Source organism: Ambystoma mexicanum, chromosome 2q (assembly GCF_040938575.1).
Source record: "Ambystoma mexicanum isolate Mex_15411 chromosome 2q, UKY_AmexF1_1, whole genome shotgun sequence".
Lineage (NCBI taxonomy): Eukaryota > Metazoa > Chordata > Amphibia > Caudata > Ambystomatidae > Ambystoma > Ambystoma mexicanum.
Genome location: NC_090924.1, coordinates 945124778 through 945149933, shown reverse-complemented (window position 1 = coordinate 945149933; position 25156 = coordinate 945124778). Strand labels below are relative to the sequence as shown.

Below are 25156 nucleotides of genomic sequence, written 5' to 3'. Positions count from 1 at the left end.
TCATTGTCAGCATCATGTGTCCCTTGTAAGGGGGCACTTGTCTTGAAAAAAGCCTTGACCTGTCACCCATGTTGTGAATAATCAAGAAAGGCTGAAACTGTGAAAATTAGCAAGGCTGGAAACAGATTTGCACTTTCGTTACTATCATTAGAGGGATTTTTTGTATTCAAATAACTATGCAAAAATTCACTCTCTGGGTACTAACATCAACTTGATTTTTGTTTATAATTAACAAATTCACAGCAAGCAAAAGAACTGACCACCTAAACACTATTGGGTTGGACGATGTTTACATTATTTACATGTTTTAGTAGTTCTGAGTATTAACCTGTGTCTGACCAATTGGTCAGTTTTTAATTTTGTTTTGGACCTAATACATTTGTTACATATATTTTTCCACACCCGATTCCACCATCTTTTGTTATGTGTTCGTGAAGATGGTGTAAAACCTTCTCTAGTTTAATTATCTGCCTTCAACAAAACTGTGCAACATACAAGGGTGGCTGTTTGTGAAATTTCCTTTTTGTGTATGTTTGAATGTCCTCTCACAAACAAGCCCCCTTTAGCAAAAAAGAGGACCCCTTTTGTGTCTTCCTTTGAGTATATACCACAGGATTAGCCTGCCGGTTTGCTCATGCCCATTGATTGATCACACCTTAAGCACACAGGGGGTGAGTACATCTATGAAGTCTGAATAGAATGTGTTCAATATTTTGAAGAAGTCGTCAGCATCTATGTTGAATGAGATGGAATCTTGCACATCTCTAAACTGTGGTTCAGTCCCGGACTTTAACTTTAACTTTAATCCAAAACATACAAGGAAATAATTTGCACCTTGCTTGTTGGATACATTGGACAGAGGGTAGGCTGGGGGTATTCGGTATTGAACACATTTCGATTCTTTCTGAAATCATATTCCTAGCAAATGTAGCAGGGATCACTTTTGTTCTTTCAATTTCATGTACAGTTTCTATGCCAATAGGAGCTTCAGAATGGCTGAGTGTGTAATGCACCTCCATGAGCTTGCCCTAAGAAGTTCACACACACTACACTTACCAGTAACATGGCACGAGAGTGTGGCGGTCTCTCTACTAAGAGTTAGATATCAGACAACGAACGCAAGTGCTAATAGTGCAAGCCATGCCTAGCTAATAATGTAGAACCAGGCATTTAAATTAAGCAATACATTAGTCATGCCATGCTCAATAAAAACAGGCTCTGATCTACAGGGTTGAAAAAATATGTTACAGGCACCAAGACACCCCAGCCAACAAAGGCCAACAACAATCCGAAGTCACTTGTCCAGTGATCACTACCTAATGGACTGCCCAAAGAGCAAATATTCCCCGGAGTAACCTAGAGACCTGTAATAGTTACGGTAGCAAACAGCTTGGAGCATGGTTAGAAATGTAAAACTAGTATGTAATTCTATGCTATCCACACACACTGAGAAACCAAGTGATAAGACCACTTAACAGCAGCTGAGAGTAGATATGACAGATAAAGCATGCATGCAACATTCCCAAGAGGGACAACTACACCTGAGGCCAAAGTCAAGATCAAAAGCACTAGTTTCTCCTGCTCTCATAATTTTACTGCAGTTGTGATGCTTTTTTTGTGCCTCTGTTATCAGGCAGGTTTCAAATACCTCCCAAGCTGGCCTGGTCCATGTATGTTCTGATTCTATGCACTATGTGCTGTAAACTATGCAGTGCTATGTTGTAAGCTCAGGAGGCTAAGCTAAGCAGGCTGTGTAGGGGTTGTATAGGAGGTGGTACACATATGGGCATATCACCAGTGCACCAATCCTGAGCATTACTCTGCCCTGCTGCATTATTTGAAACAACAGTGCAGCTGCCTGGATGCTTAGGGATCAAGAGCACCGAGCAGGCCAGAAGACCAGCCATCCAGAAGACGAGGCAGCTGCCATTTACTTCCCATTCTGTTGTCAATGGAAGCCTCCTCTTGTCCTCCTTCTGCCTATGACTTGCACTTTCACACTCCCAGCAGCTTCAGCTTCCCTGACATGGGCCACATCCACTGAAAATGTGAGCACCCCTCTACATAGGATGAATGCATCTTAAATAGTGTGTTCTGTGGGAAGGTACTGTGTGGAGTCAGGAATAAGACTCAGAGAAAAGGGAGTCATGGTTTTGGTCAAATACTTTTATTAAAATAAAAGTTGGTGGAAAAATGCCTCTCGGTCCCTGCTCTTAGAGGTGTTTCTCTACCTAAAACAAAAACTAAGTTTCTGTCAATGTCAGAAGGTTCAAAGCAAACCGTCCTGTGAACAAAGTACTATTCTGGCCCTCACATTCTAACAAACCAAATCCTAAAGTGAAATGGGTAATGTCTTTGGCCTTAAGTCGTTCACAAATGTTTAAAAAGGAAAATGCCTAACTCCAAAACAAAGTTTTCAACAGAATAGAGTTCCTTATTCCAGAGGTTGATTTCCTTCCCTTGGATGTCTCTTCCCTTAGCTGCTTATTGAACAATGTTGGTTCCTTGGGCTTCTCTTGAGTAGTATCAGAATGATATGATATGATATGGTATTTGTAACGCGCCTATACACAAGTGTTTCAAGGTGCGACGAGGCAGGGGGGGAACAAGGGGAGACAGACAACGATCCTACTAGGCCAGGTGTCATTCAGATCGCGCAAGTGCAAGGGTAGGGGGACTGGGAAAAGTGCAAGGGGAAGGGGAGAGGGGAAAGTGCAGTACATGGTTAGTAGAGTACAAGATGAAAATAGGGCCAGCTGGTGGCAAGTGCAAGGAAAGTGCTGTGCATGGTTAGTAGAAAACATAAATTATAGGGCCAGCTGGTGGCAAGTGCAAGGTAAGTGCCGGGAGAAGGGGCTGTAGGATACAGAGACAGTCCCCGAGTGCAGGTAGGCAGTGCAGGGAAGAGTGGCTGGGCCAAGGACCGAGATCGGTGAGTGGCCCTGTTGCAGGTTCAGTGATTTTAGCAGGGGAGAGAGGGAGAGAAAGCGGAGGCAAAGAGGAAGGTTTTGAGGTGCTTCCGGAACCGGAGATGGTTCTCCTCAAGTTTCAGGGAGGCAGGAAGGCTGTTCCAGAGGGAGGCCCCTGCTGCGGAGAGAGATCTACCCCCAGCTCGTTGCTTGGAGAAGTGGCTGACCCTGAGGTCATTGGAGGTGGATGAGCGCAGAGCTTGTGAAGGAAGATATTTAGGAAGAGAGAGTTGAAGGTATTTTGGCCCACGGCCCCACAAGGCCTTGTGGACAATGCAGAGGGTTTTGAACTTAATCCTCGCAGCCACTGGGAGCCAGTGTAGTGATTTCAGACCTGGAGAGATACGGTCCCTGGGCTTGAGGCCAAGGACAAGTCTCGCAGTCCTGTTCTGGATGAGTTGCAAAGGGCGGAGAGTAGAGGAAGGAAGATTTAGATAGAGGCTGTTACAGTAGTCCAGCTTCGAGAGAACCAGGGCTCTGGAGACAGTGAGCTTCTGGGGGAAGGAGAGGAAAGGAAGGATACCTCTGAGGAGGTGTAGCTGGTAGTGTGACTTCTTAGAGATGTCAGATATGTGAGGAGAGAAAGAGAGTGTGGAGTCGAAGATGACCCTGAGGTTTTTTGCCTTGCAGGTAGGAGCAGGAAGAGGGCCAAGGGAGGCCGGCCAGAGAGCTGCAGGGAAGGAGGGAGTGGGTGTGCCGATAAGTAGAATCTCAGTCTCAGAATTAGTGTACAAAATAACTTGGCTCTCTGTCTGTGTCTTGTCAGGACACCTGGTGTACTCTCCTGCCAGGTTTTCACTACTCTTCTCGAGTACAGCACCGCTTGTTTGCTAATCCTGATTTGCTTTTCTCATGACCTCTTTAGTTCATGTATTTCCTATAGAATGTTCAACTTGTCCTTGCCTGATGTACTTCCCTACCAGGGCTTCCTTCTATACACACACTTGCAACTGCCTGGTGTACTCTCCTACCAGGGCTTTCTTAGATGCACACACTTGCATCTGCCTGGTATGCTCTCCTGCCAGGGCGTTCTCATATATTCTTTTTACACTTTTAATTTGCCTGGTATACTTCCCTGCCAGGGCTTTTCTCGTGTGGGCTCTGCACACCCCTCCAAAATTGATACTCTCTTGTTTATGCCTTTTAGACTATTCAAAGTCTTGTTTTTTTGTTCTCTGTTTCAAAGAAATACTCTTTCACTCTTACCTGCTTCATTAATGCTTATTCAGTTTTGGCATGGCTGCCAATACGCCCTGGTGTCTCCGTTTCCACTGGGTAGACTCACCGGCTTTGGCTGGCATATTCTCCTTCTCCCGTGGTAAGCCGGCAGCAGCTGTTCAGCATTTCCTCTTCTGTCTTGGCTTCTCTGCATCCTGCGGTCCCTGCTGGGCTTTTCTGCTTCGTGTCTTCAGGCTGTGGTAAGTCAAAGGCTGCCTCCAAACACCTGCGAACTCGAGGGAGCCATCTTTTGGCTTCTGGCATTCCCTCAGCGTGTTTCTTCTGTTTCTTGGTTCTCCAGCCGGTCAGCTGCACGGCTCTCTCTCCAGTGTCATGGTCTCTCAGCTCAACCCAAAAGAAGCAGCTTTCTCTTTCCTGCAGCCCTCTTCAGTCAGATGCTTCACTGTTTATATCTCCCAATCACAAGTATGCGATTGCAACGACTAGGGTGCAGCCTATGTTCTTAGCCTTCCTTGATCTGCATTCCTCTGTTCATCTTCCTTGTTGTAGTTTTCTAGTAGTTATGGGGATGGAAGTCCATTCTTGAGTTTTTATATGTAAAGTCTGGAAAGTCTGGGTAAATGTTCTTTAAAGGTAAGTCAGTTGGAGATGACTTATAGGTAGAGGCTAAGAAGGATTTTCATTAATTTTAGAGGGTAAGTGAGATTGTGATGACTTACATCTTTCCTAGGTGGATGAGGGGAGGTGTTACATTATGCAATTAAGACGTTAGCCAGTGATGAGGTATCCTCAAAAGAAGAAGGGGGATACCATGTCTCATTGATGGTGCCATGATATTCTCCCAGAGGTTTTTATCCCCCATGTGGTCACCCTCATATAGCCGCCCCAGGGTCAGGATCAGGTAGCAGCTGCTGTCCCCTGGCTACATGGCGAGAGGTCACCACTTGGTAAGGAGTGATGACACCATCAGATTCATCACAGTACCCACTCAGGAGGGTGTGCAATCATGTTTTAGCCCACTGTGCCTTCTCTGGGGAAGAATGTACATTTGCATCTAATTCTTATCCAGCCCACAAGGACATCCTAGCACCAAAATGCTAGCAATTCTCCACTGAACAATAGATCTTGATGGGCCTCAAACTGGCAAGAAAGTAACTGTGGCACTCAGGAATTTAAAGAGAAGTACAAGGGAACAGCGCAGAAGGAAAGAACATTTAACAATGCAGTGCTCACTATCAAAGCAGGCATGCACAGCAGCAATCCCAGAAAAAAAGGGGAATCAACAATGTAAATGTATATATCTTACCATCTGAGAGCCACGAGAATGAAAGCGCAAACAGGCATGGTTCCTGCTCAAATCAAATAGCTTCCTGCCATTTTAAAGCATTTGCTAGGGTAGTGAAAATCAAAGGGCCAACACCTGGAAAATTCAGCATGCACCAATCAACAAGCCGGGACTCAGGGAGCTCACTGCTGCACACTCTGTGCTTGAAGCCCACCCAGGGGGTGGAGATTAGACAACATGAAAGGAACTGCTGCCAATGTAATTTAGGCTTGTGTTGTTGAGAATGTCCAAGGGGGCATTTGCAGAGATCTAGCAGACTGGAGTGGTGAAGAGGAGACTCGACTAGCAGAGTGCTGGGACGAAGTGGTGGGAGACTTTGTGTGGCAGAAGGAGTTTGAAGAAAAAGGTTATCTGCCCAGACAGCCCAATGGGGAAACCCAGTAGTCCAAGAGTTTACTGGTGGGTGGGACAATTGTAGTAACTAGAATGTATGAGTCTGTGTGTTTTTGCAAGGTGAGGCCCGTGAGAATGCTGTGAGGTATTTGGAACCCTGGAGGCTTGGAGGTTCTGGGAATGTCAGTTGTGGACAGGGAGATAAGACAGGGACCAGAGTGGATGCATGTTACCCTCTCTCCCGCCTCTATGCTGATAACCTGTAACCAAGAAGCATAACGCATCCTGTTCTTTTTCTACTTACCTGGGCCAGTCTGGTTCCTGCTCCTTGTTTTACTAGATGGCCCAGGATACATCTCCAATCACCCAGAAAGATAGGTATGGAGACCCAGGTAGCCCAGGAAGGGGACTGAATTTATGAGGTGGAGTTGACGGAGGAGGTAAAAGGAAAGGTTTCAGCCAGGTTGGGCATTTCTACCTTGGTAACAGATAGTGAACTTTAGAGGATGTGTAAAAAAAGAAAACAATTACTCTTTTTGGTTATTTCTCCATTACACAAATAGATTATGGGCTGAAACAATCTGTGGTGATTTGTAATAGATAAATCAATTTAAACATGTTCAGATTTCATGCGACCTTTAATCTCAATAAATGAAACACTGTTAAAGTTGCACATACAGTAAATACATTTGCACCAGTGGAAGGGCGATCAGCCAATCAGGTGGCTGGAACAGTGGGCAAGAATACACATTCTCCACCTGCTGCTTCTAGCCAGCCGGGGCACTTCCCCGGGTGACGCCATCTTTTATTTATTTCAAATGTGGGGAGGCAACAAGGAGCATCTCCCTGTTGTCTCCCCACCACCCCAAAACAGACCAAACCCCTAACCAACCCCTCACCACTTACCTGCTGGACCGGAGCTTTGTGCTCCGGTCGCACTGCTCCTCCCGCTCCCGGCCACCATAGAAATTAAAAGGGACATACTCACTTCTCCCTATGGCAGCAGCCAACTTTTCTTGTTTTCCCCTCTGGATTATGCCTGTGCAAGTGATGCAAATCTCCTGAAGAAAAAAAATAAGCCCATCTCACCCCAGATAAACCCCGGGGTGCAAATGCCTTTCACCAATGCTGTGGGGATGGACATGACTGGTAATAGCCCCCAGCTCTCGTCAAGACCCTCACTTTGCTCAGGCCTACCTAGGCTCTGGCTGGCGGGCCGTTATCAGCCATGTCCACCCCCCATAGCAGGGGTGAAAGCCATAATAAATAGTTAAATTAAAATTTCAATCATATTTTACATAATACCAAATTAAAGGATGACTGACATGCATGCATAGGCTTTATGTGTGCAAGACATTTATGAAGTGCAAACCTAGCAGGGGGCACACACAGTGTGTTGTAGGCAAGATGGGGGTGTGCCAGTGAAGCTACAATGGGTAGGCGGAGCAGGAAAGGGGGAGAAGAAGGGTTGAGTGGACCAATCAGGGACTCGCTATATGTTCTTTTAAAAGTAGGGTGTACAGGTCTTTTTTGTAGTGTAGGATGAAGGGGGACAGTCTTATCTGCATTAGTAACCTGTTCCATAGACAGTCCGTATAGCAGGCATGAAAATGCCTGTTGCAGTTCTTTGTTTCCAGTCTGGCGATGTCATTGTTTCTGGGAGAGAACTTGTCTTCATAGATGAGTTTCTTACTGAGGTACAGTGGTGCTTTGTTGGTGACTACTTTTTAGGTGATACAGTCTGCCTTAAGCATGATTCACAATTGAGGCATTAGCCAGTGCAGTTTTTTCAGGATGGGGTGATGTAGCAGAATGTTCTTAGTCCTGTTGTGAGGCGTGCTCCCGCATGCTCGACAACATTTAGAGGGCCCAAAGTGGCACCTGGAAATGCTTTAAATGTATCAACAATGTCATGATTAAAGATAAGTTCCCATTGCTGCTAGCTCCCTTTTACTTGATCAGATATGGATTGATAAGATATTTACAAAATGAAACCTTAAGGGATCATATACTCTCACTTGGATCAGGCAAAGAGTTGAATAGATCTACCTTACCTCGCAGATATGGACAAAATGAATACTGAGTCATATCCTTCGAACAGCCTTTCAGTATTTTATAAATGACATTTCTGGGAGCCTAGTCACAAGTTCATAATTGCTTATTTAGCTGATCTTCTAATCTTTGTGGGCACAGTCATCCAGCATGTTAAGTATGTGAAGTGTGAAGGTGTTATACATCTTTAAAAAAAACCTGACAGGTATGCCATATTAAAAACAGTGCACTATGTATCATCCATAGAATTATTCCAGTTTTTGTATATCTCAGGGTAGCATAGAGAGGTATACCAAAAAAATGAGAACAGTGCTAGTTTGGTCTTTTGCACAAAGTGCAAAATGAATGCAGAGCTACAGTGGGTTTACATAGTGTTATCAATGTTGTATCCCTCATTTCTCCTACCAAATCTGGCAATAGTGGCCTAAATGCAAAAAGACTTTCAATATGTGTCATCTGATAAGTGACAAATTAACTCATTAAGCTAACCATTTACAACAACAGCAACAGTTCTATTACATCATAATCCTGGGATGCTATTTAAGGTAGAAACAGATGCATCAGGTCAGGCGTAGCTCTTCTAGTGGTTATTCTGTTGCAAGGTTTGCAGTTTTACCCGACCACAAGTTGCTAATTATTCTAAAAATATATAAGCGATAGAAGTAAATTGCATTATCCTAGAAAAGCAATTGTTGCAGTTAATGTTGACTTTGGGAGTGGAAACACTAGCATCAAGTGGCTAGTTTTGCTGTCACTGTGAGAATGAATTATAAGAATCCAGTTGTCATTACCTATCCTAAATGTCTAAATATACACAACCCTGCAGGTGCCATCATCTATTTTCTAAGTATAATTTTAAAATCACATATCGAAATGGCATGAGAAACTAGAAGCTGGAGACACGCTATAGAGGTTGTAGGTGTCTAACAAGCACTGGAAGATTTAATGGAGAGAGAAAGTCACGACTCCTGACTTGGGTCCGAGAGCCTGTAGGGAGCAGACTGTCATGCAGAAGGAAGCAGCTCAAAGAGATGGCACTTGTGGAAATCCTGCTGGGAGAGAAGCCCTATGTAAGCATTCGGAGCGAGGGAAGAGGAGATGCCCCGCCAACACCACAGGACCCATAGAGCAGGAGAAACACCAACCGCCCGCGACGATCAGAGATGGGAAGCAGCAAAGACCTCAAGGAGCTCTGGAGCAGCCGAACAAAGCCAGAGAGCCAGTAGCAGGTATCTGGAGCACTGGGACACTTCACTAAGAGCATTGCATAGAAAAACAAAGCACTAAGTAAGTGGAAGCAAGCCCACAGCAGGGATTTGAGACGCCTGGACAAAGGTGTAGAACTGATGAATGTCAGAACGGGTCTGGGACCAAATATCGGAGGAAAAGAAAGACCAGTTGGTAGAGTGAAGTAATCAGAAGAGGGTTACAAACCTGGAAACCACACCCAAATGTGAAAGTGTTACTACATGAGAAAAACATGGCAGGAGAGTATACCAGGCAAAGCCAAGTGTAGAAAGAGAATCCTTAGTAAAACCCATGCACTTAGAGCTTTGACGTATAATGATTGTAAAGGAAGCCTGGCAGAGGAGTATACCAGGTGTTCTGCAAGTCTGGGACCTACATCCAGGTTTTAACACAATGAAAAGGAAATTACGAGGAAGACACATGCCCTTGAGATTCTGAATTGTTTTTAACTGTTTCAGTTATGGAAATAAACCTAGGGAAGGGAGTCATCCCCTGGCACTGAGAACATTATCCATTTGAAGCATTTTTGTTGGAGTTAACCTTTTCCTTTGAACTTGAACATGTGTGCATGTTCAAGGTCACATAAAATGCCCTTAGCACCTTATGGTTACTTTTAGAGTGTGAGGTCTAAGATAGTATTTCAGAAACAGGACATTTTGCTTTGGAAATCTTGATGCACAACAGACCCTTAGTTTTGGCTGAGGTAGGGAAATACCTGCTAGAATAGGGACAGTGAGGCATTTTGCAACCCTTTTTATTATTTCAATAAAGGTTTGTAGCAATCACTATGAGTCCTCTGTGTCCATGTCTCATTCCCGATTAATCACAGATATTTCTTGCACCAGTTCATTCAGTTCTCTTAGGAGACTTCTCCACGTCCCTTTATTTATCTCTCCTTGGCCTTGCAAGTTCCTCTTTCTAGGTGCTCTGGTACCTGATTATTCTTTTACTCTGTTCCTCTCAATTTCAGTTGACAGTTTCTGTTTTTCTGACAGCAGTTTCACCAGTTGTTCACATTCTCTTTTATCACGTATTACAATGTGCTGCGTTCTTGCCTCCTCACTGGGATCTGTGGGATGTACCCAGCAATTAGTCTCCCTCCTTTTATGATTTCTCCATTCAATGGGATGAGTAGGCTGAGTCCCTGAATGCTTCTCACTCTTCTTAGGGTTTACTCATTGAATTGATGGAAATCAGTAGGCTGACTCCAATCGTTATATCAATTTTTCTTACTATGTCGAATATGATTGTACCACTCGTTCTCTTTGCCTTGCAGGTCTCCCACTCTACCCATTATCTGTAATGCAATAGAGCTGTGTCACTGTGTCGGCACTTACCTTCGTAGTCTTTCAGTGGTTCGTCAGTCTGCTATGCTTGCTCCCTCCTCTCCTTCTGACATGCTTCAATGTCATCCTCGCTGTATGATTTCGATGTTGGAAGGGATTTTCATTGCTTTCCCTTCCCAGCCACCACTTCTCTCTTGTAGTTCCCTCCTGGGACTTTGTAGGCTCTCACGGTTACTTTCTGTAGCTCGGGCATTTCCCAGTCACAGCTTCTATTCAGCTTTCCATGAGCGTCCCTCCTGGAACTATTATCCAACTGGCAGACTCCTTCCGGTCTGCCAATTGAATAGTGCAACACAGGCTCTTTCTCCTTCCAGCTCGCCTGTGTGGAAAGCAGAGTTCTCTCCAGGTTACCAGCTTCCCTTGTCCAGCTGGTTTGAAATAACTGGGTCTCTCTTTCTCGTTTGTTTGCTCCCCCCACTTTTATGATGCTGCTCTGGGTCTTCCCCAGTTTCTTGTGGCAGCCCTATTTTTCTGTCAGAGCTATACTCGTTATAACTCCTTTGCATGTCTTCGTCCCAGTACCCAACAGGTACTTATTCTTTATCACTCCTGTGTTTTTACTCGTCTCAGTTAGGCAAGTATTTATCTTCTGCAAAGATATCACAATAGCAGATGTAGGAGAATTCTGGTGTTCTGTCAACTGGTATGGTTTTATCAGACTTCTTAGTTAGATGTAAAGGAGTTCCTCATCGAAACAGGAGAGCTTGCCCCCTGGAGGGGAAGTCTCTCCCAGTGCAATCCCCCTTGTCGCAACTCCTAGGTAGGGTATTGCGTAGTGGGCTCACCTCCCTTGCCTCACATGGAAAGTCTTCCCCCTTAGGAGAAGTGACTGAATCCCATGATTCATCACAGATGTTAACCCGTCCCTCTTAGATAGCCAAGATAACTGCTTTCAGCTTAACAAAACCCATTGTGGCTATAAATCAGCCATTACCGAAGCCAAACGGGAATTTTAGGATCAACAAATAGATGCAGCCACCAATTTACCAAGGGGTTGTTTTAAGTTCTGGGTTGATGGAAGAACTCAAGTATGACTATCCTCCATATAGTGTACAAAAATGTAATCTTCATTTCATGAAAAGATTAGGAAGCTCTTCTTATGCTAAACCGTCCTCTTGAAAAGCAAACATAGCCTTTGAGGATTACACCTGCCTCTTATTTTAACACCCCTGCTAGTATGAAATTGCCCGTGTTTACACTGATTGCGATCCAGGAAACAAGAGAAATTATCTTGACCCTTAAACCTACTAACTGCCCAGGCAACCCTTGTCCCTCCACTACCATTTACTAATGTTTGGACTCTGTAAGCCACGTAATTATGGAATTCATTAAGAGCTCATTTAGCAGCTACTTAGTTACACATATTCTTGAACAAGAATGAGTTAATTGTAAATTAATCTTTTATAACATGCTCAATACTGGTCTCTAAGTGTAAAACCTAGATTTTTATTTATTTTTATTTTTTTTTGTTTTTGTGATGGTCAAATAAAAAATCAACTTTTCACAAAATTAAACATTAACATAAAATCATTCAAACAAAATCTCAAATCATATAACAAAACAACATATAACCAAGTAAATGAGCTTCAAAAATAGAATTTAAAGGAAAAGAAACGAAATTCAAGGGAATCATATTATTCATACCATCATAACACATTATATTTCCCTACATATTTACAACACACAGTAGATGCACCCAGCTAAAAACCTTATTCCACGGTTAATCATATGATATCTCTCAATTATTCAATCATTCATATGCTCTCAACAAATTCCACTCTTTCAATATCTTCACCACTTTGCATGTGAGAAAAGCTTCATTGCCTGATGCCAACCTCTTCCAAAAACAATCAGTTTCCAACCACCAACTATGTAGTGCAAATCTTGTTAGCCTTTGTATTCTTTGATCTATGATCCCGGTACACTTACTCATCAAGTGTCTAAGGGTTTGGATCTTTAACCTGTCACACTTGTGGCAAATAGCAACGGGTGTCTGCGCCATATCTCTAATATGCTGGATTTCTAGGGTGGGAAGTAAATGTAGACGAAATCGTAGAAATTCTGCTCTAATAGTGGGATCGGGGAATTTCTTTAGATAGGTGGGCAATGTGCCTCTAGGTTTATCTGTAGGTGTCAGAGAAGCACAAATCTTGGATTTTCTCATAATACCAATAGTTCTGATCCAATCCATCCTTTTCATTTGTTCTTTTACTTTCAAGGGATTGTGGATTAGAGTTTCTTCCAAGCTTTCAGATTCTACTAGGATATTAATAGAGATCTTTTCCCGATTGTTCAGGTACGAGTTTGTTTCCCACGTAAGGTGGCTGAAACATCTTCATATTGAGAGCAGAGGGGGAGCCAATATCAGACTGTGCAATGAGATCCATTTCCATTTTAGGCATGCTCTTAGAGATTGTATGCCTAGCTCATACTTCAGGCTCGCAATGGGCACGCAGTTAGGGAGACTTAGAACTCTTCTCCACAAAATACCCTCCAGTCTCTCACAATCTATACAGTGGGACTGTGGGTTTGTGTCAAGACCATATAGTAAGGCTGGTATTATTTTGACAATATAGTATCTAACAATAGGAATCACAGAGAATGTACAGCATTTCTTACATATTCTTTTAATGTGTGAACCCGATTGGAGTACTTTTGCATCCAGGCTGGCCGTGGCAAGCCCCTTGGTTGGAAAAGATCTAACCACGGATCCCAAGTACGTGATCTCTTTGGCAATTGGTACCAATTGATCATCCAATCACCAATTAAATGACTTATTTGCCCTGAATGGGTGTTTGACGATCACAATATTAGATTTGCCAGCATTAATCTACAAATCATTTATCTATGCATATTTATGGAATGACCGATCTGGGTGCGATCTAGCAGCACAATATCGTCGGCATAGGCCAGCCAGTTAATCTTTCGACTGCCCAATTTAGGGCTCACCAACGCCAGTTCCAAAATCCATTTCACCAGATCGGCTAGATAAAGGTTGAATAAAAAAGGGGCTACCAGACACCTCGTTGCACTCCCCTTTTTGTGGTGATCACTAAAAGCTAGATTTGAACCTGTGTTGCTCTGCATTGTCGAGCTTACAAAACAAACACGTTACCCCTGAGAAATCCTCCCGGCCTGGAATCATGAGGCATGCAACTTAACAAATACACTTTTTCTTCAACAAGTAACACTGACCGTACAATGCCACGCCTTTGCAGAAGATTGCCAATTTTTGGAAGACAGAATTTCACCCACGAAGAGGCACTGAACTTGCTCTCATTGATTTACAAGACTACCATTCAAAGATAAACAACCAACGAAATATACAGGCCTTCTTATGTTGGTGGATCTCTCTGCCCATCTCTCTATTTCTCTCACCACATTTTTGTTCTTGCATTGGCATGTCACTACCAGCTCTAACATATTTCTAGAATGTTACCTTTTCTTACCTTCTCTGCTGACAAAACCATTATCACCATGTTCTTTTCACCTCTTTACTATTGCTCTTATTTCTTGTGGTCTGCCTGCTTATACACCTCTTCTCTTCAGTCTATTTTTAATGCTGTCATTTGCTACCTCTGCTCTCTTCCACCCTTTCTTGTTTTGCACCATCCCTTCTTTATTGGCTTCCTATTCCTGCACACCTCCTGTTTCCCTTTCTTTCTATTGTATATAAATGAATTTTTATGTATATATATATATATATGAGAGCAAGCAACGGGAGCGTTGCGAAACGCGTCGTGAGTTGAATGCCTTGAATAAAACTGGATATGGCATAAGAACATTTGGCGAATGGTGAATTGATTTATTTCTTGGAGATCCATACTGGCGTCCTTACCGCGAAGAGTGCTGTCCTTATGTGGAGAAGTGCAATTACTTTTCCCCTTGTTTAACAATATATATATATATATACACCGATATGACTTTGTTGGTGCTATATCAGACATTTCCTTGTAAATGTCAGTTTCTATTCAAGGTACCTCGTCCTCCTTGTGCACAATCTCTTTTTCACGCATTCACCATCTTGGCTCCTAAACTTAGGAATTACTTTACTTTCTCTGTTTGTCCTTCTTCTACATTGGCTATTTTCAGTTATTCTCTTAAAACATATCTTATCACTTCCAAATGAAATTATTCTTCATGTTTGATCAATTTTGTAACTTCTAATAATTGTTACCTTTTATTCAATTTATGTATAGTACTCTAGTGAAAGCACTTTGTGCGTTCAAATTCAAATTTAAACGTCCTTATTGAACCATTCTTGAGCTCCAGGCACTGCAAAAAATTGCTGTGCACATTTTCACTAACAATCCAAGATGTACCCCTATAGTACCTATTCTCAGAAAGCTACACTGGCTACCTATTAAGTCAAGGATAACCTTTCAGCTACTCACCTCACCTCAGCACACAAAGCCCATTCATGGCTAAGCCCCCTTTTACCTCAACCATCACCTTAAATCGTTCACATCATAATGTACACACAGGGCCATTACCAGATGCATGATTGCTGTCACTCACTTCAAACTAACAAGAGCCCACAGCAAATCATGCTCAGTTTTGGTGGCAAGATGGTGGAATGCATTACCACAGGCCATATGATGCTTCAAGCACCTGGACCAATTTAGACAAAGTCAAGACCCTGATATTGTAACATTTGCCCATTACTTTCATACTGTGTTTGCAGAGCACATTAAGACCCTTGGGGGTACTACTGCATATCCAATCCCAATACAAAACACATATGCTAAGAAAGTTGGTTGAGAACAATCAAATTACTTTTCACTGCTCTAAATTTCAAGCAGGGTAGATGCACTCTATTTACCTCTATAAGAAATCCAGAGGTTAGCCACAAAAGTAGCAAGGGCGACATAAGGCCAGACAATTGCCCCAACATTGTTTCTTTACCTTAATTTATATCACGATGCCATTGAATAGGATCAGAAATATGTTGTTTGTGAACAGTCATGAAAACCTTTTGCAAAGCCAGTTAGCTTGTACAATCCTTTCTAACAGTGAAGATTCCTTGGAATATGTGTACTTTAGATATTTGTGTCAAAATGGCTACTGCTCTGCAGGAGAACATAGGGTTGTAGTGGCAACACCTCCTACTCAGCCTCACGCTACTAATAAACCATTAGTGATCCTAATCAAAATGGTGAAACAGGCGCAACCTGATAGGTATACATCCTTCTCTTCTTGTGGTAATTTGGGCTGGGTCAGGCTACACTCTCCAGGAGGGATGTGTGCTACCAAATAACTTCTTAATAAATCTATAGTACTGTGATAGAAAAAATATATAAAAAAAGTCAAATAAAGGTTATTTAAAAATAGACTTTCATCAAACTTAAAATACAAAAACACTAAAAGGAAAGGAAGACAAAGAGGTAGTCACAGAATATGCAAACCTTGGAAGGAAAGGGGCCCTCTGTGTCTGACGACAGAGGTCCCTGGGAATTCTGTCTCAGGGGGATAGCTCAGGGGCAATGCGCTCGCCTTGGAAGCAAGATGGTGTGGAGCAACACAGGTGCAATCCCGGGTCGGCGTTTTGAAACCTCTGGGTATTAAGCGCGTTTTGAAAGGTGAAGATGAGGGTCTTAATTTTCACCATGGAACACAAAACTAGGACAGGTGGGTAGAACCAATAGTAATACTCTTCTGACTTGCTCAACAGCATTGATCCAGGATTCTGGGAGCTTTCTATGGTGACAATCTGGTATCAATTAGGTGAGCGAGTTATGGGTTCATCATGTAGTATGGTTCAAGGAGTGGCAACAACATTTGTCAAAACGAAATTTGGGGCAGGCAAGCAATGTCCAGGTCACTGTTGCTCAAGGGTAGTTTGAGGTGGGAGCAGAGCCAAGAGCTGTCCTCTGTCTCTGGCTTGCTGTGAGACCCATTCTAGGGTCTGAAGGGATAAGGTGAATCTTTATTCTGGTCTTCCCACTCAGGTTGCCAGAGAGCACTCACGGGGACTGCCTCCTCCAATGCACAGGATCCTGGCTACTAGAAAGAAGGCTGCATTCAGAACTTGTGCAAACATCACATCCCACAAATGGTCCTCTGGGATGTGTTAGGTAAGGGTCTTTCCCTGACTTTGCAATTTTTACCTGTAGCTGTGTTTCCTTGGAACATGACCAAGGTATACATACCTCCAAACTTGTAATGGGACAGTAGGTAAAATAGGTGGTATTTGGCAAATGATGCCTGTTTTTACCAAAACTGCTAATACTGTAATAATCTAACATAGATTTTCTGGCTGGTAGATAATATCAATTTTAAGTAACATTACAAGGTTGGCAGTAACCTGCCGGACATTACAAGTCCCGACAGACCGGGGTGCTAGGTGCTGGAAAATGTTAGTCCCCATTCCTGAGGAGTCCCATAGGACTCCATGGGAATGGGTTCACGGAAGCATCGGCACCGTTGTTAACGGTGCCGATGCTTCCGTGAGTAGTCTGCCTACCGGGGCAGTTGTGCCCGGCAGGAAAACTCATAGTGTGGCGGTCCAGAAATAAGGGTGCTGGCGAGGTTAGCCGTAGACTTGTTTTCGGACCGCCACACTGGTAATGAGGTTACATACCTTGTACTCATGATCATCTGTCTTTTTGGAAGGACATTAAGAAATGTATATTCTACAATGCCCTCCCTTCTGCAAAGTACACTTTTAGTTACAATGCCCTGAGTTCAAAGTCTATTTGAGGTATTTCATAATATTAAGGTTGCCAATCTTTGGTTCTTAAAACAATGAGAGAATGCACATTATTTTTCTCAATACATGGACCATAAGAATGAGGCATGGTGTAATAATTAAATGTCTGAAAACATGTACACTTAAAATGTTTACAACATACTTTGTGAACCCGTTCAAGCTCCAGTATTTGCCAGGGTGTGGGAACAAGAAGTTCCTCAGTGTACATTTTTGCTCAAAGGATCTTCCACTTTCGAGTACTTAACACTTGCCTTTCTAAAATATACCCTATTTTTCTAAAGATAATCTCTCTATTCAGAAGTAAACCTTTGTATGACACACACATTCATTGTAGTGTATATCGATTCAGGAACGTCATTTGGGGGCCACAACTAGGACTCAAAATAAAAAATAAAAAAAAATGGAAGCATCTAGTGTATGCAGACCCCCATGGTACGCCTGGCCCCACCACACTAGGTCTGGTGGGTCACCAGCCCAGTCCTCACCTATTAGGATGAGGGCTGGGCTGGGAAGTTGCTCGGTAGGGATTGACGTTGGAGCTGACCATGACATGTGGCACATGTCACATGCCATGTTCAGCTACAACCCCTTCTCCCTCGCCTTCCTTGCAGATCACATACAGAAACCAGGACGCTCTCACAGCTTCCTGGTTGCTGTTTGTGAGCAGGCCGGAGCAGCCGAGGGTGGCCTGGAAGGATGGACCAAGGTAAGAAGGCTTTTCTAAAGAAATGATATGTATTTTGGGTATCCAGGCATTGCTTAGAATACATAGTTTCAAAGGCAAAAGTATCGAATAAAAATGCATCGAAAAAATGAATTTTTTTTGTAGGTAAAGTTTTTTTTTTAATATAATGGGTTTCAAGGGGTAAAAAAACAGGGGTTGGGGGGACCACCCCATGAAAAGAAAAAATGCATTTTTACGATGCATTTCTTTTCGAAACTTCTTTTGCATTCGAAATTTTTCCATTCGATGCAATCACTAGGAACCGTATTTTGCATATGTGAAGTGCGTGTCAAATGTATGCATGTGAATGGTGGGTGAATGTGATGCTGTGTTTTTGAATGTTCTGGGTGGGTGGGTGTGTGTCAATGTAGAGAATGCAATGGGTGGAGGTAAAATAGGGTGTATGAGTGAGTGACTGGTGGGTGAATGGGTATGAATATGATGGTGTGTTTTCAAATGCTTTGAAACACTTGCCTGTGTATAGGCTATATAAATAAACAATACCAATACCAATACCAATAGCAATGTTCTGGATGGGCGGGTGTGTGCCTGTGTAGAGAATGCAATTAGTAGATGTAAGAGAAGGTGTGAGTGAGTGACTGGTGGGTGAATGAGTATGAATGTGGTAGTGTGTATTAGAATGTTCTGGGTGGGGGTTGGGTGTGTGCCTGTATGGTAAATGCAGTGTGTATGAATGTGAGTGGGAATGTATAGGTGAGTGACCCATAGGTGAATAGGGATGCATGTGTGCCCTGGGAGACTGGGGATCAATTGAGCATTTTTGCCACATCCTTTATTGACTTTGCATGTTCTACTGGTATTTTCGAGCAGAGCCAAGTTCATGTGTGTCATTACCTGGCTAGAATGGCATTTTGGTGCAGTCAGTCTAGCCATTGCTTACTGTGGCATGACATTTATTTGTGGGCATCTTTAATAAAGCAAGCATGATAAGGAGTGTTACCTCGCTAGACTGATGTTGTGGTGTAGAGGCCTGTACATTTTTTACTGTAGCATGACTTCTTATTAACTGAGCATCTATGATCAATCAAGCATGATGTGTTCTTATGTGTCTAAACTGGCTGACATTGGAACCAGTTTGAACAGGTCTTCAAATTGTGACATGTCACTTTTAAGGGCCAAACCAACAGAAGTATGTTCTTACACAGGAGTACTGGCATATATTGGCAGAGCCAGTTTTGTGCCCAGTGCCAGCAATGATACTATAAAAATGTTTTTAAACTGAACAGGAGTATGGTTTTACATGGGAATACTAGCATATGTTGGTGGAACCAGCATAGAAATGTATGGGCACAGCCAGCATGAAAATATTTTTTATACTGGCATATATTGCAGGGACCAGCATGATAATGCATTTGGAAATGCCCTGTGCACATTTGGTGACTTGCATCTATTGTAGTTTTTTTCAATATTTACCCTACACCTTACAAACCCGATTGTTGGCCTTTTAACCCAAATTGTCAGCCCTTTGCCCACATTTTCACAGAAAGTGTGCTGTGTAATGTAACATTTTAACCCATTATTCAAAACATTTTGGAGAGGGAGAAGAATCCAATCAATTTTCAGGCCTTGTCCTAGCAGCATTTTGCTCCTGGGTAAATAGCAGTGCACGCCTCCCCAGTTCAATGCTTTTTTGGCTAGTTTATCACAGAAACATTGCATATAACTAGTATTTCTGTGTCCATTGATCTATAGATATTTCATACACGATCTGTAGGCTGCGTTGGAGATGTGGGTTACCCTGTTACAAGTACTGGATTATTTATGTGTTCCATATAGACCCCACGTCGAATATGGAAAATTAAATTCCCAAATTGTGTGATCGTGGACAAATCACTCCTCCCTCTGTGCCTCGGTTCCTATATCTGGCTGAAATGAGAGCACCTGGAAACAAGATGCTAGACGCATCTGAATAATCTCAATATCGTTTGCCATCACTTGCCATGATGTCACTTGGGGCGGAGTCAAATGACATTACTTCCTCTGATGTCATCAGGGGCCAAGGGTTGATGATGTTACTTCCACTTCCCCAGGCATTTTGGTAAAATGACGTCCCTGTATAAATTGATTTTTTTACTTTCCGCATGTCTACAGCTTGATGTGCCATATTAAGTTTCTCTGGTAGATGGAGAGAGACACTCGAATTGTAAACTGCTGCCAGATCGGTTCAGTCGTGCACACATAAGATACACCATGATTTCCCACCACAGTCTCAGAATTGACCGAAAAAGATTCCCATTGCCAAAATTGGCTCATACGTGCCACCACCAGACATGGCTCAGACGGCGCTCCCACATCACCTCAGCAAACGCAGACTGAAAGGTGATAGGGAGAGCCATTAGGTTTTGTACCCTCTTCCATAACGGAACCACTCAGAGGCAGCTTGAATTCTCAGACACATTTAATGATACCACAAACACTCGAGAAGATCAAAAGTGCCATGACGTTGTGTGAATGGTATGTTTAAAAAAATCCCTCGTAACATAACAAAATACTAATATACTGTAATGTGTCTATCTTTCTAGGTAAAAGACTTGGCTTTACTATTGATTCTGGAAAATTCCATAACATATCTCTTGGCCAAGGTCAAGAGATGGTGGCAGAGGAGGCACTCAAAAAAGCTGCCACACATGGGCATTGGGTAATTCTACAAGTAAGTATATGATTAAGCAGGAGGTTGTAAAATGACTTTAGACGCAATGCATAAAATGTTGTGCTATTTCTTTAATTACATATTCATTTTTCGTCATAACATTGTTCGCAAACTGCTTGTTAAAAGTATGTTTCTATGTTGTACTCTACATTCAAAATGCATACATATGTAGATATCACTTTATCCCAAATATTGCATATTTTGACATATGTGCCAAATAACATCTTGCAGAAAGAAGTTAATTTGGCGCATCAGTCGAAATATGCAACTAAAGAAATGCCATCATCTCACTTTTTATTGACAACATCTGGATTGGCTGGTTTTTCAGCAACATTATTGGCAGTAACATTGCTATAGAAGCCTGTTTGGTAATTGGCGCACAATATCTGCCAGCTTAGGCCGTTCCTTACAATCACATTAGAATATTGTACTCTCAATCTTAAAATAGGTTGGTGCCTTTCAGTGTTCATAAACCAAATATTGGATGTCAAATGCCCCCAACCATGAAGAGCTGATGTGTGCAACTCATTCCTGCTAAGCCTTTGCCTGTTGACCCCTCAAGGAATTTTCATATAGCAAGCAAAATCATATTTGAATAACATAAGTAGTTCTTCTATATTGTACTCTACATTAAAAATGCATAAATATCTAGACATCATTTTATCCAAAATATTGCATATTTTGACATATGTGCCAAATAACATCTTGCAGAAATGTTCTCACTTCCCCCAGATGCTCACTGTCTCCAGAGCTCTGGTCCACTCTAGGTGTGAGTATTGCAACAGCCTTTTTTAAATCTTACTGCCTCTACTCTTCAACCTTTACAACTTATCCAAAACAGGACTGCAAGACTTGTCCTTTGCCTCAAGCCCAGGGATCCTATCTCTCCACCTCTGAAATCTCTTCACTGGTTCCACGTGGCTGCAAGAATCAAGTGCAAGACCCTCTGCAATGTCCATAAGGCTTTCTGGGGCCTGAAACCGCTCAACCTCCAACATTCTCTTCCAAAACATCTTCCTTCTCAAGCTCTCCGCTCATCCACCTCCAACTCTCTGAGGGTCAGACGCTTCTCAAAGCAGAGGGTTGGGGGCAGTTACATCTCCTCGGCTGGGGCCTCCCTCTGGAACAGCCTCCCCACCTCTCTCAAACTTCAGCAGAACCACCTCCAGTTGCCGACGCAACTCAAGACCTTCCTTTTCGCTTCTGCTTTCTCTCCTCCTCTGCCCTGCTGATGCACCTGACTGCTCTGCTCTGTGCATTGGGCACCTGGTCACCCTCTGAACTCGGGCCCAGGCTCCTGCATGGCCAGTTGCCCTCACACTGCCTCCGGGCCCCCTAGCACTTAAGGGTCTGTATCTGCAACCCTACAGTCCCTTCTATCTGCACTTATGAGCAACCCTCTGGTTGCACTTGTACGTTAACTGCACTTCAATCTTCCCCTCCACTCTGGCACTTCTCCCCTTCCCTCTTACCCGCAATTGCGCAATCTGAATGACACAAGGCCTAGTAACATTGTTATTTTGTCCTCCCTTTGATTCCCACTCCTTGTCTTGTCGCACCTAGAAACACTTGTGTACAGGCGCGTTATAAATGCCACATCATATCATATCTTGTGGAAATATAATGATAGCCTGGAAGACGTTTCATTAGATATGGATTTTAGGTTTAATTTGAGGATGGCGGTTTCCCGTATTATGTTTTACTATTTTTGCCCTGTCAAAGTGTCATCTTTTGTTATCTATCTGTGAGCACTTGTAAGATAAATCTTTGATATGAGTGCTTAAGAAATCAGATTAAATGAGATAGCCATACAAACTGGTGGCCTTAGGGAAAGAAACCAGGAGTATTCGTTTCTGGATGATCCGCCATCGAGAACGTTCTGTTTAGTCAGAGTCCCTGTTATGCCACACCCTTTCCTTCTTTACTGTGAGTACTTATGCTCTTGCACCGGCTCCTCTATTTTCCCGATTTGTGAAAATATTGGGTCATTGCAACTGGATATGAATTGCGCTAATACATTTTTATAAATTATGTGGAAAAAAACCAGAGACTGTCCAATGTGTCAGTGCTGCTCATCCTTATATCCTCTACAAATTACACTCTTCACTCACCTATTATGCTCAGCGCAGTGGGAAGTGGTCAATTGTTTTCAGTGGGATTGGGGTGAAAGCATTGCTAGGAAAGGTAACCCGCTCCTACCCTCTTTAAAACAAGCTGCAGACCTTTAGCAATACTCTACTCATGACATCCTATCACCAGCTACTCCATACCACAGCAGAGAGGAATGTAAAAGCAACCGGACGCCATCATGCCCAATGCCAACGGTCAATAGACTGTTATTCTCAATGTAGATATGCAAGAGATGTGTTCGCTCTCTTTGCCACGAGGAACAATTCTAAAACTCTGAATATGTGTTCTTGGTGGTTAAAGATCTGGAATATACTTTCGTTGTGTGCTGCCTTGGTAATGCCCTTTATGCATTTTTTGTGATCCACAACTTCCTTCATAAATTCAGTCATAGCCAAAATATCGTGGCCATTTTAATAGTTCTGTGACAGCTAGTCCATGTGTGGGCCCCTCTTCTTCTTCCCTGATTTTAGAAGAATATCGATCATCTTCAGCTTACTTTTCATTTGTGAAATTATACGCATGCTTTCTGAAGAACACATTGAAGACACCAAAACCCATTACCTTCCATATGGATGGGTAAAAGACAGCCGCCCCAGACCTCACCAAAAAAGCAAGTGCCTAGGATGTATCACAATACCATTAGCTGCGCTGCTGTTGGCTTATTGTTTGACCTGCAGTTAAAAACATAGGCACTTCTGAGCGTTACTTGGCGGCTGAAGGAGAGTGTTAGAATACACAAGGAGTATACATCTCTGATCATTTTTCTCGTCTTGAGGCAATTTTACTGACTCATTATTGTGTTCCCCGTGTGTAGTCTTCATAATAGACTGATTGGTTGATATGATATGGTGTCTTGGATAGTGAATGATACCAGAGTGCCCTTTTCAAATTCTCGACATTCAATCTAACTAAGAAGCAATAACCCCAGGAAGCTTATCACAGGAATGATATGTTCTGCACTTATCAAGGCCTTATGTGATTCTACAGATGACAAATTGAAGCAGGTGGCAAATTGGCAGCCTGAAAGGGAACGATTTTTGAAGAGAGTGTTTGAGTGTGGAACCGTATTGAGTCCGGCACTGACTCCTCTAAGGATTAGTTATGGAATGCATTGTGTACATTTAAACATAAACAAGGAGCTGCCACTCCCTGAACAGAGTGTGGGCCATGTAAAAAGCGAACAGTTGCCTTTCCAGTGACCTAATGTCTGTGTATAGTGACTGTGTTTTCTCGTGGGTCAGATATAAGCAGTTGTGCGATATAAACGCAGTGGTAACACTATGTGTACTGATGTCGCTTTTAAAGATGTGAGTCAATTCCCAAGATCACATTTACGTGGAGAAAACATTAATTTACTTCCCATTTGACCTAAAGAACGAATGAGAGATTTTGAAGCATTGCCTTGCCTGCGCGGCTTCGTCGCAGCCATTGTTGTCACACTACTCTGTACCTCTGACTGCTATTGAATACACATTTAATTAGAAATAGTAGGGCATTGCTACCAGACATAATTGTACCTGCTGATTAAGTGAAAAGCAGGCGATATTGAAAGACTCCACCAGTTTACGCTCATCCACATTTCCAATTCTCTACCCTATGCCCCATTCTCAACCTTCTAGACAGATTTGCTTCCTTTGACAATGAGAATAATACCTTACTCCTTCAAACTCTTCCACTCTTTCACTTCAATGTCACCATACTAAACAGGGGGTCCTCATATCTCTAAAAGCTACTTCTCCATTTCAAAGTCGTCTATAACCTTGTGCATGACCACCTTTCCATGGGTATTCCTCAAGGAACCCTATACACCTCCCCCCTCTACAAACTAATTTCCTCATTTGACTTTAACTATCACCTCTTTGCAGACGATCCTCAGATATGTGTCTCACTCCACCCTTTTACCCCTGCAATCTCTGAATGCATAACCAACTGCCTAACTGCCATGCTCCACTAGAAGGTTCTACCCTGCCTCATGCTAAACACTTTACAGACATACATTTATTTTTCCTGGCCTCCGGCACAACCACACTTTCTCATTTCTTTCCCCTCTGACTGCCTTACCCCCTCACAACCTTGCCATTCTCATTGACAGCAACATGAAACACTATCAATTCATCATAGCAATTCCCATTGCAGCCAGAATCAACCTTCTAAATATTAGAAAAATCTACCTACCTCACTCACTTAAAACACTTATATCCACTCTTCCGCCCAACAAACAGGACTTCTGGCGGAGCCTACTTCTTGGTCTACCCCTCCACTCTTTTGCTCTCTTCAACAAAGTCCGGAGGTTTGCACCACACACCCTTTTCAGCCTACCCAAATCCTCCAACACCTCTAACTACTGTCACCGTGCTGGATGACTCTCCATGCTAAATCATTATCTTTTTAAATTCCTGCTGCTCATGTGCACATACATGCAGGGTCTTGCCCCCCTCACCCCGCCACTA

At 42.8% G+C, this 25156-nt stretch overlaps 1 protein-coding gene across 1 annotated transcript in view; it reads left to right on the top strand.

The window, feature by feature from the left end:
* Window positions 1-25156, top strand: part of DNAH11 (dynein axonemal heavy chain 11) — a 4227155-nt gene that overhangs the window by 3646158 nt on the left and 555841 nt on the right. The window contains exon 73 of the mRNA XM_069648254.1: window positions 20449-20576. Coding sequence (XP_069504355.1) covers window positions 20449-20576 — 128 coding nt within the window. The remainder of the gene's footprint in view (window positions 1-20448; window positions 20577-25156) is intronic.